At 50.5% G+C, this 13,623-nt stretch overlaps 1 protein-coding gene across 1 annotated transcript in view; it reads left to right on the top strand.

Moving 5' to 3' along the window:
• tup (LIM1_Isl and LIM2_Isl domain-containing protein tup) overlaps positions 1-13,623 on the top strand; it is a 150,412-nt gene that overhangs the window by 49,196 nt on the left and 87,593 nt on the right. Inside the window, exon 2 of the mRNA XM_077658110.1 lies at positions 8,441-8,663. Coding sequence (XP_077514236.1) covers positions 8,441-8,663 — 223 coding nt within the window. The remainder of the gene's footprint in view (positions 1-8,440; positions 8,664-13,623) is intronic.

Raw genomic sequence — 13,623 nt, 5'->3', positions numbered from 1 at the left:
ACCAACTCGGGGGCTCCACGCTGCCTGCAGCGTCCGCCCGGGTCGGGGAGCGTTGTTGCAGCGAACAGCGGCTTTGCTAAGTTTTGTCTGCCCCTTTCCGCCCAGAGCGAGCCCACTCCCCCTCACCTCCGGAGCCGTCGAGCGTCTCGTCGCCTCGGCGGCGATAAAGAAGCGGGCGAGCAGCGACGCAGCGGCGGTGGCGGCACTGCAGAAGCCAGGGACCGGACTGCCGGCATCGAGCGGGACGCGATGTTATCGTGCGGCCGCTTACAAGCTCGGCCGAGACGGTGCGGCGGGCAAGGTGCGCGAGCACGCGCACCCCCTCCTCAGTGGCGATGGAGTCCGGGGAAGAGGGATGGGGGAACGAGGGAGGGGGGGGGGGGGTACGGGGCGACAGCAGGGGGCCCATGGGTGCCCCCCTGCTCAGCCAGAACGGGGCCGGACCGATGGGCGTGCCTCGGCTTTGACAGCACTATCGAAGCAAGGCAGCGGCTTCCCACGGTGGTGCGCCAAGTGTCGCGGGCCAAGTCTTTTGGCTCGGAGGCAGCTCATCAACCCCCTCCCCCATTCACGCCCCTACCAAACATTTAATGTCCAACTGCCGCTGAGGACAGCAGGTCGCGTGACGCCTTAATGCAACTGAAAGCCCCCGCTGAGAGCGCTATTGCGCTGGGCTTCGTGAGTGCACCATAACCGGTCGAAGAGGACAGTATGGCTTTCTGACGGGCCGAGCGATCAAAAGGAGACGGGAAAGGTTTTGTGTTGTCTGACCTTGCCGGCTTTGCTTGTTGCCTCGCTGACGGCCGTGCGAACATGGGTAGTCGGCATCGACGATTTTGACCCGTACGAATAAGGCTCCAGGATAGGTCGGTGGAGGTAAAACATTTGGAAGCGTATTTTATCGCTTAAACACTCGGGTTTCCACTGAATTCGAAAGACGCGGGTTCGATCCCGGCCGCGGCGGTCGAATTTCGATGCAGGCGAAATTCTAGAGGTCCGTGTACTGTGCGATGTCTCTTGCACGTTAAAGAACCCCAGGTGGTCGAAATTTCCGGAGCCCTCCACTACGGCGTCCCTCATAGCCTGACTCACTTTGGGTCGTTAAACCCCCATAAGCCATAAATTTTCCACTGAATAATGTAACCCCGGTGACGCAGCTATATGTGCATGCATGAGCTCTGTTGCTCACATAGAGCGTGTATGGAGCGGTGCAGCTTTACATATGTATGTCTCGAAGATTTTCACCGGACTTTCAGACAAAAAGAAAAAGGCGTTCATTCCCTTTCGCTGATGACTGTCTCGATGCCTGATTGGCGGTTACTTATCCTCTATAGCGTCCAGAAAAATCAGTCCAGTGATTTTTCATTTCGAAATTCTTGATAGCGTGTTGGACACCTCGACTTCTGATATGAGCGTGAAGAACATTCTGGTTTCCTAAAACAAACCTATGAGAAGTCTTTCTCAACTAGAGTTGGCCTAGCGAGCACGGAGTGGATGTCAACATTAAAGCGTGCTTACATTTAAGGCCGACGCCAAATGAGCGAGCGAATTACTGTCGTCCGTCTGCTTAGCGGGAAAAGGTCATAAAGGATTGTCCGGTAACGATACACGCACTGCAAGCCTCCAAGAGAACCTTGTTATCCTATGTTGAAAACTGTGGACTCGAGTATAGCAGGTGTTCCAGCGACCACATCAAAAATTCCTAAGGATAGGTAGTTCGAATTAGAACGAAAATCTTTTCAGAAACAAAAAAATTTCAGCAGCGGCGGACATCAGTTGCTCTAAAAACAATCCTTATTAGGTAGCTAATTGACTAAAATTCACTCATTTTTTAATTAACACGCCTTGGTAGTAACAACGGGAAGTTCGAAGCCATGCACAATACGATGGCATATAGCTCTTGAAAGGGAAAAAAAAAAAGCGCTGCAGTGCGAGATAATCCAGCGCTTTTTTTTTTTAGAACAAAACTTTAACTGAGCGCATGAGGGGCGCAGGAAGCTCGGTGTGAATGAAATGTGCTCTGACGACTTGTTCCAGTGACTGTGGCGCCAAATTCTCACTGCCTGTTTTGTTGTGGCATGATACGCACTGTCTCTGGCTTTGTCGGTCGCAAAAAAAGCTGCGGTTGTGAATGTGAAGGCATCCTGATACCTAAAGGCCCTTACCCTAAAGACTTTACCAAAGAGCCATTTGGCCCAAAGGCCTTCGACCTAAAGGCCTTTACCGCGAAGGCCTTCACCCTGAATACCTTAGACCTTAAGGCCTTTACCGTAAAGGCTTTATGTTGACTTTTGAAGCGCCGAAAACAGGAGAAAACACGAAGGTAGATTAAAGGACGAAGTCGTGAGGAGCCTGAGGTGCTCGATTCCGCAGCGGTTTTGTTTGAAACGCTGTAGAGCATTTTTACGGAGAATATTTGGATCAATGCATGCGCCCGTTTTTAGGTTTCCCGATGCTGGAAACCACGGTCAGTGAGCGCGATGGTGACTGCAAGGCGGCGAAACTGATATTGCCAAAAGCTATCAATCTTTAAATCTATAAATCTATGCATCTATAAAACTTCATCGGGGTTTTGCTATTGAGATCCGGTGGCTGGGTCTTTCGATGACGTCGAGGGGCGTGACTTGGCCTTGTTTAATTTACCACGCATAGCATTTCCTGTTTACACTTCCTCTTGCGGTCAAAGTGCACTAGCGATTGCGAAACAGAGTTTACATCAGTATTATTTCGCGTATTTTGTCGTTTTCTCATCTATGCGAGAAAAAAAAAAGAATACTTTGATGTCACCGCAGTTTAGTCGGAAAAACGGCTTGTGGGGTGATAAGCGTCTTTTTATTTTTCGCTATCTTGCAGTTAGTATCAGAGCACCGCTTTTAGTGCAAATAGTCCTTTTTTATATTTGCAAAGTTGTAATCCATAGGCAAACTTAATTAATCATGAATGCCCATTTATCGCCGGGTGGCCTTGTGAAAGTGTAATGTTACTATCGTCGCGTCTTCAATTTGCGATTGCGGTGATGAAAAATGTGGGAGTGGTGGGTGAGAGTAGGAATGGCCAGCCTTCTTTGCGAGCGAGCAATCTTCTATGAAAGGGAGAATTCGGCAGGCGTTATTTATCTTCGTAAATATTTCACGAAATTTCTCGTCATATGCTGCTACACCATAAAAAAAAAACATTTGAAGGACCTGAAAATTCTTCGACGCACCTTTTCTCGCTACTCCTCAAAACTTTATCGACACCTTTCAGAAATTCTTCGACACCCGTGCGAATGTCTGGATACCCGTACCCGTACAAAAACGCCTCGATAGCCCCCTCCCACGGTACAAATTCCTCGACGTGCCTAAAAATCCCTCGGCACCGCGAACGAATATCTGACGTTCCTGAAAATTACTTGACACCCCACACAAATGTCCCGGCCAAGCAAATGCCTCGGCCACCCCTACGTCGACGGGGACGCAACGTGTCTGGGGAGGTGCGCGGACAAACGGCGGGCTATCTCCACGAGACTCGAGACGCGTCGCATGTACACAGCTCACATTTCGAGCGCCTCGAGAAGACTTCATCGGCAGCCGCCTCGCGAGCTGCTGCGCAGGCGACCCTCACGCCCGGAGTCCTTGCGCGGACGAGATATGCAAAAGAGGAGCGGGACGCGCCGCGCAGCGGCGGCGACGCGCGGAAGATAGAGCGCACACGACATGCTCGCCGCCGTTGTCGAACGCGACAAATTTGCATGCACACGCAGCGCCTCACACTCTTCAACCACGTCTACCGAAAGAGCTCGCCACCACCAGGCTGCCCCGAATCTCCGCGACGGAAAACGCGCAAAGGACCCTGCCCCGAAGATACAGAGCTGCGGACTCTTCCCTACCTCACACTGTCTCTCTCTTTTCTGTTTCATCTTTCTGGTTCTAGGGTCTTTTTTTTTTTCTCTTTCTCGGACGCTTCTGGCATCTCCGCGCACGGGAGCCTGGTGGCTCGACCACTGAAAAGCTAATCGTGGCTCCATAAATCGTGAGCGGCAATACAAGAAGGGGATGGAGTCACCGGCAGAGTCTTCGTCCAGGTCGGACGTCAGCGCCGGAGCTATAGCGCCCGGTGCATGCACACGTAGGCGCCGCGTATCAACCGCGCGTTTTCTGTGGGCGATGCCTCACTCCATATGGCGCTTGAGGGCAGGAACTCACGCGCGCGCGTTTCTTTATAGAGACTCTCTCTCAGTCCACTCAGACGCTCGCCCTGGAAACCGGAACGTCCGAGTCGCGGTGGTCCGTCGCGCATGCTTGCCCCGCGCTCGGCTCGCATTCCGCGCGTGTATGGGAATGCTGCGCCTCGGCTCCTGATGCGTGCGCCTGCTGGCTGCTTGTCAACGAATGCAGCCGCGCGGACGCATTACTTTCGGCGCGCGAAAGCTCGCGACACTTCAGCCTCGCGGGATAAGCCGCGTGCTGGCGAGAAAGAGGGAGAGCGCGCGTCTCGAAGGGTCAAGTCGGGGGACTGGATGCGTCTAGTTTGCTTGATTTTATTTGTTCTTTTGTTTTATTTTGTTTTTGTCGCTGTTGTTGGTGGAGAGAGAGAGAGCTAACGCGTGGTAATTTTGCCCGAAGCGAGTAAAGGAAAATATTTTAACAGGCAGACGTATACCGACGAACGTGTGCCTGGAAATTTCGAGATGCCGCTCGAAAGCTGTGAGATTGGTGGGCGATCCAACTTGGTGCTCGGAAGCGTCCTACGCGGGCCGGTCGACTGCGGTCCTCGGTGTTGTGGTGCTTTCGTCTTGAGGAACCATGAGACACGGAGGAAATAATACTTATACCGGGGGGAGGGGGGGGGGGGGGGTACCGATATTTTTGGTCAGTACTGTACACGAGCACCACATTTGCAATTTCACGGCAAAATGATGCTGAAAAGTAATACATGGTGGTAACCTCTGTTTGACTGTTGCAACCGTTACTTCACCTTTGAAACATGTATACTATCGGGAGCAAAAATGGTGTACGTCATGCGAGCTTCGGCTAAACTGCATTGTACACCGCAGCGTCACCGCTGCGCTTGGTGTCTATAGAAAGTCAAAGAGTATAGCGTTTCTATCTCCAGGCATGTCAGTTTTCTTGTTTCTAATGCGGAAACATTATATGGCTCATCAGTAAAAAAATCCGCCGTTCCGCCTACGAGAGATGGAGCGAAAACCCACGTGACCTCATGACGTCATCGGCAGTGCCTACATCATCTGAAAAGAAAGAAAAATGAAATTTCTTCCGAAGTACATTCCGAAGCAGGCCGACGCGAGCCGATCAGCTTCGCTGACCAGTGACCACTGCATTAGGGTAGTACGCCGTCACCGCTGCTGCTGCTGTTGCTGACAGGAAGAATGAAAAGGAAAGTGCACGGGCCTGCCTACTGGCTCATGCCGAGCCACAATCGCTGCCAGGTACCGAAAGTAGGAGAGTTAAAAGATAAGAAAGCAAAGATGTAAAGAGAGGACGCGCTAGTATGCCCCGGGCCGATCCCGGAGGCAGTGCAATACCGGGCCGACTCGTGCCAGAGTGCTTCAAGCACTCCGCCGTATTTAAGGAAATAATTTTAATATCTTGGGTCTCAATGAGACCCGTATCAGATATTAAACCAGCATCATCGCCGCAGCACAACACCCCATGTGCTAAACTGCCAGTCTCTCGCGCTGGGTTTGGGTATCGTCGTTTTCATCAACTTCCATTCCGGCGGCGTGAACAGATCAGCTTCGCTGGCCTGTGCATTAAAGTATAGTATACGCCATCGCCGCAGCCGAACACCTCGCGCGCATGCTTTCGCATTCACAGCACGTAAGTAGTCGTAAATACCCTCTGTAATTTTTATCCGTCGCGCTCCTGGTTTTGGAAAACGCTCACTTGGCCCTGCGATTCAGTTTAGTCGAAGCTTGCTCATTAACGTTCAAGTTTCCTCCCGAAAGTGCCCATAAAGGGCGACCCACATGGCGCTAACTTTCACGACGAACTTCGCGCGGCAAGCTCCAGCTCAGCGGGACGCCGATACGCACCCTGTACACTCTAAACACGAATACGCCTATATGGGAGTAAACAGGGAGTAAGTTGTGCTCTAACGCACTCCCTTGGAGTGAGAGCGTATGCTGACCAAGTCCCGGGGTGGAAAAACACCGGTTAATTATGGTCGGCAACGGAAACAGATTCCCACTATAGTTCTAGAATTACGAAGATTTTAACCGAGGTTTTCAACCTACTTTATTTGCTAACCTCAAGACTTCCGGTACCGCTTCTGTTGCTAACTGCATTCAGTTACTATGCTTTGCGTATATTTCGTATATTTCTCGATAGATATCTACCCCGGGACTTGGGCAGCATACCCTGCCCCTAAAAGGGAGTGCACTTGAGGAGAGTTTACTCCCTTTTTAGTCTCGTATAAGCGTATTCGTGTTTAGACTAGCTGTGCTGCACTACACGCGGCGAAAAAGAGGCGGCTGCCGCCAGACCGCAGCCGCCGTGAATTCAGTGTTGCTTGAAGCAGCGTGATTCTGTATGCTCACTAAAATCTTGAAAAGAACAGCTTTGTATTTACAATTAAGTCTTTATTAAATTGCGACAAAGAGGACAAATGATTCGTTGTGACCCCTTTCTGAACCAAAATCGTTAACCTGTTCGAACCTCCCTGCTTTTTGACGTCAAGCAACGCTTACAGGCTAAGCCTTGCAGTTCTAAAGATCCAAAAGCAGTCTGAAAATTTGGCGCGTGTCATCGCTAAAAATTTTGGTGCGGGCGTCTTTAGACAAAGTGTAAGCTTCGTGTGCCTTTCGTTTGCCGTGAACGTGAGGCACAGTGTAGTGGCAACGATGAATTGATAGTGAAGCGAGAGTCGACGGGCGCTGCCATTTTGCCCAAGAAGGGGGGGGGGGGGGGGCGGTCACGTTATGATTCGCACGCGCTCACACTCTGCACTGACTACTTCCGGCGAGCGGCTGACCGGCCCGGCGCACTTATCAAGACTGGCTTGATAAACAGCGAGATTTTGTAATTCGATGGGAAAGAGAAATTATTGGCGTTCAACTTCTGCCTCAAACATTCTCTGCAGGTCAAGAACAGCATAGCACTGAATAAGACAAATGTAGAAGCGAAAGCTGGAGCACTACTTGCGAGAAACAAGGAAAGATTGTTACTCAGAAAGGCAGTCTCAATCCATTATCCCTAACCCACTTTGCATGCTGCCTCTCGGCAACACCCGTACAGCAAAAGGTATGGGACGAGCTGGAAAAGAATACGCGTTACCTAAGTGTATTGGTAACTACGAACCTTTAGAATAAGGCTTCCAAATATGAGCGGAAGTTGCGAATAAAATTTTTAGTTTCGTCTTCTTCCTGAAAAGTTTATTTTTTCCGATAGTCGAAGTCTCATTCACAGCCATTATGCACATACAAGGGCGATCGGCATACATTGGGCCTATACATTTCTTGCTTACGTCCATTCATTGTGTTCTTCCTTATCGATGTCGCGCTCGAATTTTTCGTAACATGTGGCTGTAAAAATGGGCACAAAATGCGCAAAATTCTCGGCAATTTTACTCAGACGCACATCCATGATGGACTGGCAGAGGAGAAATTTGTGGGCAACTATAAGTTACCTTACCGAAAATTACCTTTCTCCACCAACATGCACCTATCAATCAAATGGAGTGACTGGCTGAGTAAATTCACTACAGAAGGCAGTCGCGGCTGGCGAAGGACCGGGATAATGGGATATCACTGGGAAAGATCTTCACTGTCCAGTACTATGGAGTCTGCTACTGACGATGATAATCTCATTAACAACGACGATAATGCACTCCAGCTGTGCATCTTGGTCGTCGTTATTGTGAAGACTACTTGTAATAACTATACTTAGACTTTGTTCCAGCGACAGAGAGAACTGTTATTCAATATGTACACTGCACGCAGTGCACTAGCTCCATTTAGCAAGGGTAGGCGCTGGTGATAGTTGCTCCTTCTTGTCTTTCTTTTTTTTTGCGAGAGACACGCTTGCAACTTGGTTGCTTCCCACGATAAGCATCTCAAATGATATATCTAAGAAATCATAAGATACGACTACTGAGTTACAAGCAATGACCGAATTGAGACCTTAATTGTCGCAAGCAGCAGTGTTTTTATTTATTCATTACATCTAAGACCCCGGATATGGGGCATTACATGAGGGATGGGCATGACAGACTAAAATATGATGGCCTCAATCTTTTTCTTGAATTTGGCGGGGTTGGTAACGTGTATGGCTTCCGGCGGCAGATCGTTCCAGTCCCGAGATGATTTGACAAAAAAAGATGGGAAATGAGATGCAGTTCTTGCAGTACACTGTCTTGCTGTGGTGAATGCGGCTGGACAGACGATGATATGATCGATGCTCCTAAAGACAAATAAGGTGTACACCTCCTCCCCCAATCGCAGTGTGCGTGTCGGCCTCGGACAAGGCGGCGTCCGGCTGCCGCGGAAGGCGAGTGTGCGCCGGCTGCGGTGCGCCCATCCGCGACCAGTACATCCTGCGCGTGGCGCCCGACCTGGAGTGGCACGCGGCCTGCCTCAAGTGCGCCGATTGCCACCAGTTCCTGGACGAGACCTGCACCTGCTTCGTGCGCGACGGGAAGACATACTGCAAGCGCGACTACGTCCGGTCAGTACCTACACCTCCTCTGGTCTATCTAGCTGCCTGCAGCTGTTGATGATGATGAATTTTTATGGCGCAAGGGCAGCTTTGGCCTAAGAGCGCCATGGCACGAGGTAGTTTTTATTGCAGAAAGCGAGGTCAGAGACCCATTTCCCAAGCATTTCACCCTAAAGAAGCCGAGCACCAGACAGGGGAAGCTTGTATCACTTGTACCATTGTATCGCCGGTGGGTACCCGGCGGCACTGGGGATCGAACCCCGCACCCCCCGCATGCGAGGCGGATGCTCAAACCACTAGGCCACCGCTGCGGTTCTACCTGCTGTTCCCCTGTTGGGTTACCGCACTCGGATTCAGTGGGCTCAGGTATACCACACATTCACGCGTGGAACCGGGGAAATCCCCCAGCAGTCGTCGACAGGGGGGGGGGGGGGGGGGGGCATCTAGCGTGTGTCGGAAACAAAAGCGCGCGCGACGAGCATAGCGAGACGGGGGCACTACACTGGCGCCACGCGGCGGCGAGGGTGGTGGCGGCGACAGAATCGGCGGCGCATCATCGTCGGACGTCGGCGTCGGCGGCTGCATCGCGGCAGCGCGCACGGCGCCCCCTCCCAAAGGCGCGACCGGAAAGCCAAGCGGGCACCGGGGCTTATCAGGGCCCGCCGAGCGCGCGGAATTCCTAATGCCCTATCGGCCGCGCCATCGGCTCCTCCTGGACACACGCTGGCGGCGGTGGTAGTGCGCCGCGGACGACCGCTGGACAGGGGGCCGCAGACCGCGGCCATTTAGGCAGCCCCCTCCTCTTCTTCCTCGCGCAGCAGCAGTGTGCGCGACAGCTGGGCGTCCCCATAGCGCTAATGGCCGGAGCGACGACGCCACACAGTCGCACCGGCTCCGGCATGGCTAATTGTCGTCGCCAGAGTCCCCCGGAGCCTGTTTTGTTTCTGCGGCGTTCGCTGCTCCTCCGGAGACGAGGCCGTGATGGACAGAGAGCTCCCGGGCAGCTTTTCCTTCCCCTCCTCGGCTTTTTCTCCCTCCGGGACTCCCATCCCGGTGAACCAGTCGCCGCACGGCTGCCTAGATAAGCGGCCCTGGCGCTGCTGTGCGCGCACTCGAGCGGCCCTGACCGCTGGCAGAGCCAAGCCTTCGGTCCCGCACTCGCGTGTTGCCGTCGAGTGCGCGAGAGCCCATCCTTTGCACTCGCATCTCAAATGGGGCCTGCCGCTTAGAGTATCCGCGCGCGGTTTTGATGGGTGTGCATCTGCTGTAGAGAGCTAGCCGTGAAGCTATTCTTTATGGCCGACGCGCTCCTGGGAAGGAGCGCGACGACTTTCCGCCTTTCGAGAGATGACAGAGGATGAGAAGCGTTGACCCCGCCCCTTATACTATAGTCCACACTGGCTCGATAGGTACTGGAACCAGATAGAAACAGGGAGCTGAGGCTAATTGCAACGTTTAGCAGGTCACAGTGATTAATTAGTTTCATTTGTTGTTTTAGACATCGAAAATTATTAACTCAATTCAATTCTTTATTCACCAGAAAAATGGACGGTCTCCAGGGCTAAAAGTTGCTGCCTACAACTTGACTGGGGCCCTGGAGCCGTTTACAAAGCGGCAGCAGACATTGGTGGCAGAGTATGCTAACATTAATTACAAACACTGAGTAGTAGAAGGCATCAGAAAATACAGACCTGCTGCAAGATTTATTACAATAGATTCTTATCAATTACAGTTGGGAAAAGTGTACTCGTAGCTCTTTTGGGGATTTGAAGGCTACCTGTTTGTGTTGATTTAATAAGGCCGGCAGATTGTGTTTTAATGATTGCAATTTGTACTGAGCGCGAAAGTATGGGACTAACCAGGGTTCGGAAATTCGGGTTAAAGAAGGAGTAGCTCTAGGTTGCAGCAATGCCATCGAACGAAGGAAACTCTGGCTGTTATGCTGAGAAAAATAGAAAGCATGTAGCAGTCGGTGTTCATAATGATAGTCAAAACTAATAATATTGTATTTTGCAAAGAGATGTCTCGTCCTAGAGTGATGATCAATATTCGCTAAGTAGCGACGGTACCTTTTTTGCAGAACTATTATCTTTTCAATATTTGCTCTTGTGGTACCTGCCCACACCAAACTGCAGTAGCTCATGTGCGGGGAAAATAATGCGTTATATAACTGAAGTTTAACTTCTTGCGGCAGAACAGTACGACATCGCGACATAGCTCTAGTCACTGAAGAGATTTTCCTTGCAACATAGTTGACATGAGTGTCCCAACTCAAGTGGCACGAAAAATAGACACCGAGAATTTTGTGAGTATCGACAAGGTCAATATTTTTATCTTGAATCATTAGATAAGTTTCTTGAATGAATTTCTTATTTCTGGCTCGAAATAAAATAGCTTTCGCTTTCTGGGTGTTTATTTCTATGCGATTTAGAGCAGACCGTGCCTAGCCTTTAATTGATGTCTGGTTAATGGGCTTTTATGCACAAACGACGCGAGGTTCCCCGCAGCGGAGGGCCCCTGTGTTGCTTTCAACTGTAGGGAATATCAGCACATGGGCCGTTTGGTATTTTGCCCTTATCGAAGCGTGTCCGGTGCGCACACGATGTAGCCCGCTATTCGTGCTAAGCAGCTAAACGGCAGAGCCGCCGAATCAATGCCGATGTGTACAAATGAAATATATTCTTCGAAGAAGCCATGCGACACCTCCCGTTAAGCGTACTGCTTCTTTTCCCAGGCACCAACTATATCAGGTCGAACGCCCCCCCCCCCCCCCCCCTCCCCCCTCTCTCCCCCCCCCTCTCCCTTTAAAGATGACCTTCAGCCAATTGCATTTCATTTCATTTATTTACCCTAAGGGATCACAGCAGGCCATTACATGGCGGGTAGCGAGAGAGAGAGAGAAACATCAACGCACAACAAGAAGTGAACATTATTGCAAAGTACAAGAGCAATCGCATTTCTGTGTAAGTACATAAATTGACGATTCGAAACAAATATAAAAGCTAAACATCACTTGTTTGTCGACATCTAAACACTTTGCAGAACCTAGTGGTATAGCATTCAAGACAGGAATAAAAATGTACTCATATTTTTTTCATTTACCAGCTGCTACAAAATCCTCAAGTTGTGAATTGAACTTTTCAGGAGTTGTAGTCTCGGCGATCTGTTTCGGTACGAAGGTTCAACTTTAAACTTAAGGTCAATAAGAGGGAAAATTCGAGAAGCTGCATGGTGTAATAAATGCTGCAGTGTAGGTAGTCGGGTTATGATAAGATATCTTATCACGGGATATTTTACGTCTGCTATCTAAAGAAAAAAGGCTGGGGTCCTTTTAATTTGAGAGATTCTAGCTTGTTAATAAGACATACTTGATGGGGACTCTATATGAAGGAAGCATAGTCTAGTTTAGAGCGGACTAATGAAGTATAAGCAAGAAGCTTCGTTTCCCGGTTTGATTGATGAAGTGAGCGACGATTTAATCCGAGTGTACCTGTAGGTGCTAGCTAGTGTGTACAATGGCTTCGATGAGAACAGTCCACAAGATGTCGGTGTTTACGTAGACACCCAAGTACTAATAGGAATCTACTGATTCTCTCAGTTCGTTGTTAATCGTGTACTTAAAGAGCAATAGTTCGACGCTTTTTTTTGTTATGACACCGCTGTCAACAGACTTGCGATTACCATGACATGCTAGCAGGTGCATGGTAGCAAGGGTAAGCCCTTACAAAAATGGTCTGTAGACTGTCTATTAAGGCTCTGTTGTCTTGCTGTAGATGCTTGCTTTTGTCTATTCATAGTCTAACGACTGCCTACATGATCAAAAGTCTGTATAACATTTGTCTATCTAAAATCTGTACACTTTATAGAGAAAAGTTTATCGACAGTCTATAGACTGACTAAAGAATTTTTTGTAAGGGAGACGATTAACTGTGACATCATGGCAGTAGCTTAGACGCAATTGGTTGAAGACCTTCCTTTGAGGGTAATTTCTAGCTTCGTCCTTGGGTTGACCACATAGGGCTAGCCCAGCGAAGCAAAGGCGTCACCGTCATGGGTGTCCAACACCTGTTAATCCAATTATGGCACATGTGTGTGTTATCAGCTTATCACTCGTCAGAGTGCTATGTTTGTCTTTCATGTCCACTTACTATTGAGATCCGCGTCAGAACTCCCTCCTTTATCCCTTCCCTTACGGCGTGGTTCAGGTGTCCGCCGAGATGTGAGACTGATACTGCGCCATTTCCTTTCCTCAACAACCAATTTACATTTACATTTTTCTTTCGTCCACACCTGGCCAACACAGGAATTTTATCTTCACTGACGCAACGTAAGCAGTATGGTAAGCGATTGATGTTCATAAATGAACCAGGTGGAGCGTCTCAGGGTTACTTTGATTTAAGGGCCTGCGCCTGAGAGCGACCCAAAGAGTCGTATAGGAGGCCGCCGCCCTGTTTGCAGGAAACGCGCGTTGTCATCTCCGAGACGGCTTCTTTTGAGGCCCGGGGCCATTTCCTCTCCTGAACAGCAGCAGCAGAGAGTCGCGGCGATGCAGCACCCTCGACGGGTCGGCGGGGCCAGGGCCGCCAGAAAAGTGTGCGCCGTTGGAACAGCGCTTCGTCTGACCGGACGCGGCCAAAGCAAACAAGGCGCCTTCGGCGTCTTGAGTTGATCACTCGGCGCTGCATAATGTCCCGGACGTGTTGCCCGTACATACCGACCGCCATCTCCTCCGCCGTGGCCGATGGTTTCTGACGGGCGTCCAAGTCACGTCCCGCGATGGACAACGTGCCGCGTGCAACAACTACGCGACCACACAAAATCCCGAGTGGGCGCTGCGCGTGCTCCTGCCCCGTCCAATTTTCTTGTGCAACTTGTTCCGTGGGCTCTCCGCTACATCTCCGCCTAGTTGAGGACACGACGTGTCTGCTGTTTGCACGTACAAAGCTGGATATCGGATCCGATCTCTTTT

Source organism: Amblyomma americanum, chromosome 3 (assembly GCF_052857255.1).
Source record: "Amblyomma americanum isolate KBUSLIRL-KWMA chromosome 3, ASM5285725v1, whole genome shotgun sequence".
Taxonomy (NCBI): domain Eukaryota; kingdom Metazoa; phylum Arthropoda; class Arachnida; order Ixodida; family Ixodidae; genus Amblyomma; species Amblyomma americanum.
The sequence above is the reverse complement of the archived record's forward strand: the minus strand, read 5'-3'. Positions and strand labels throughout refer to the sequence as shown.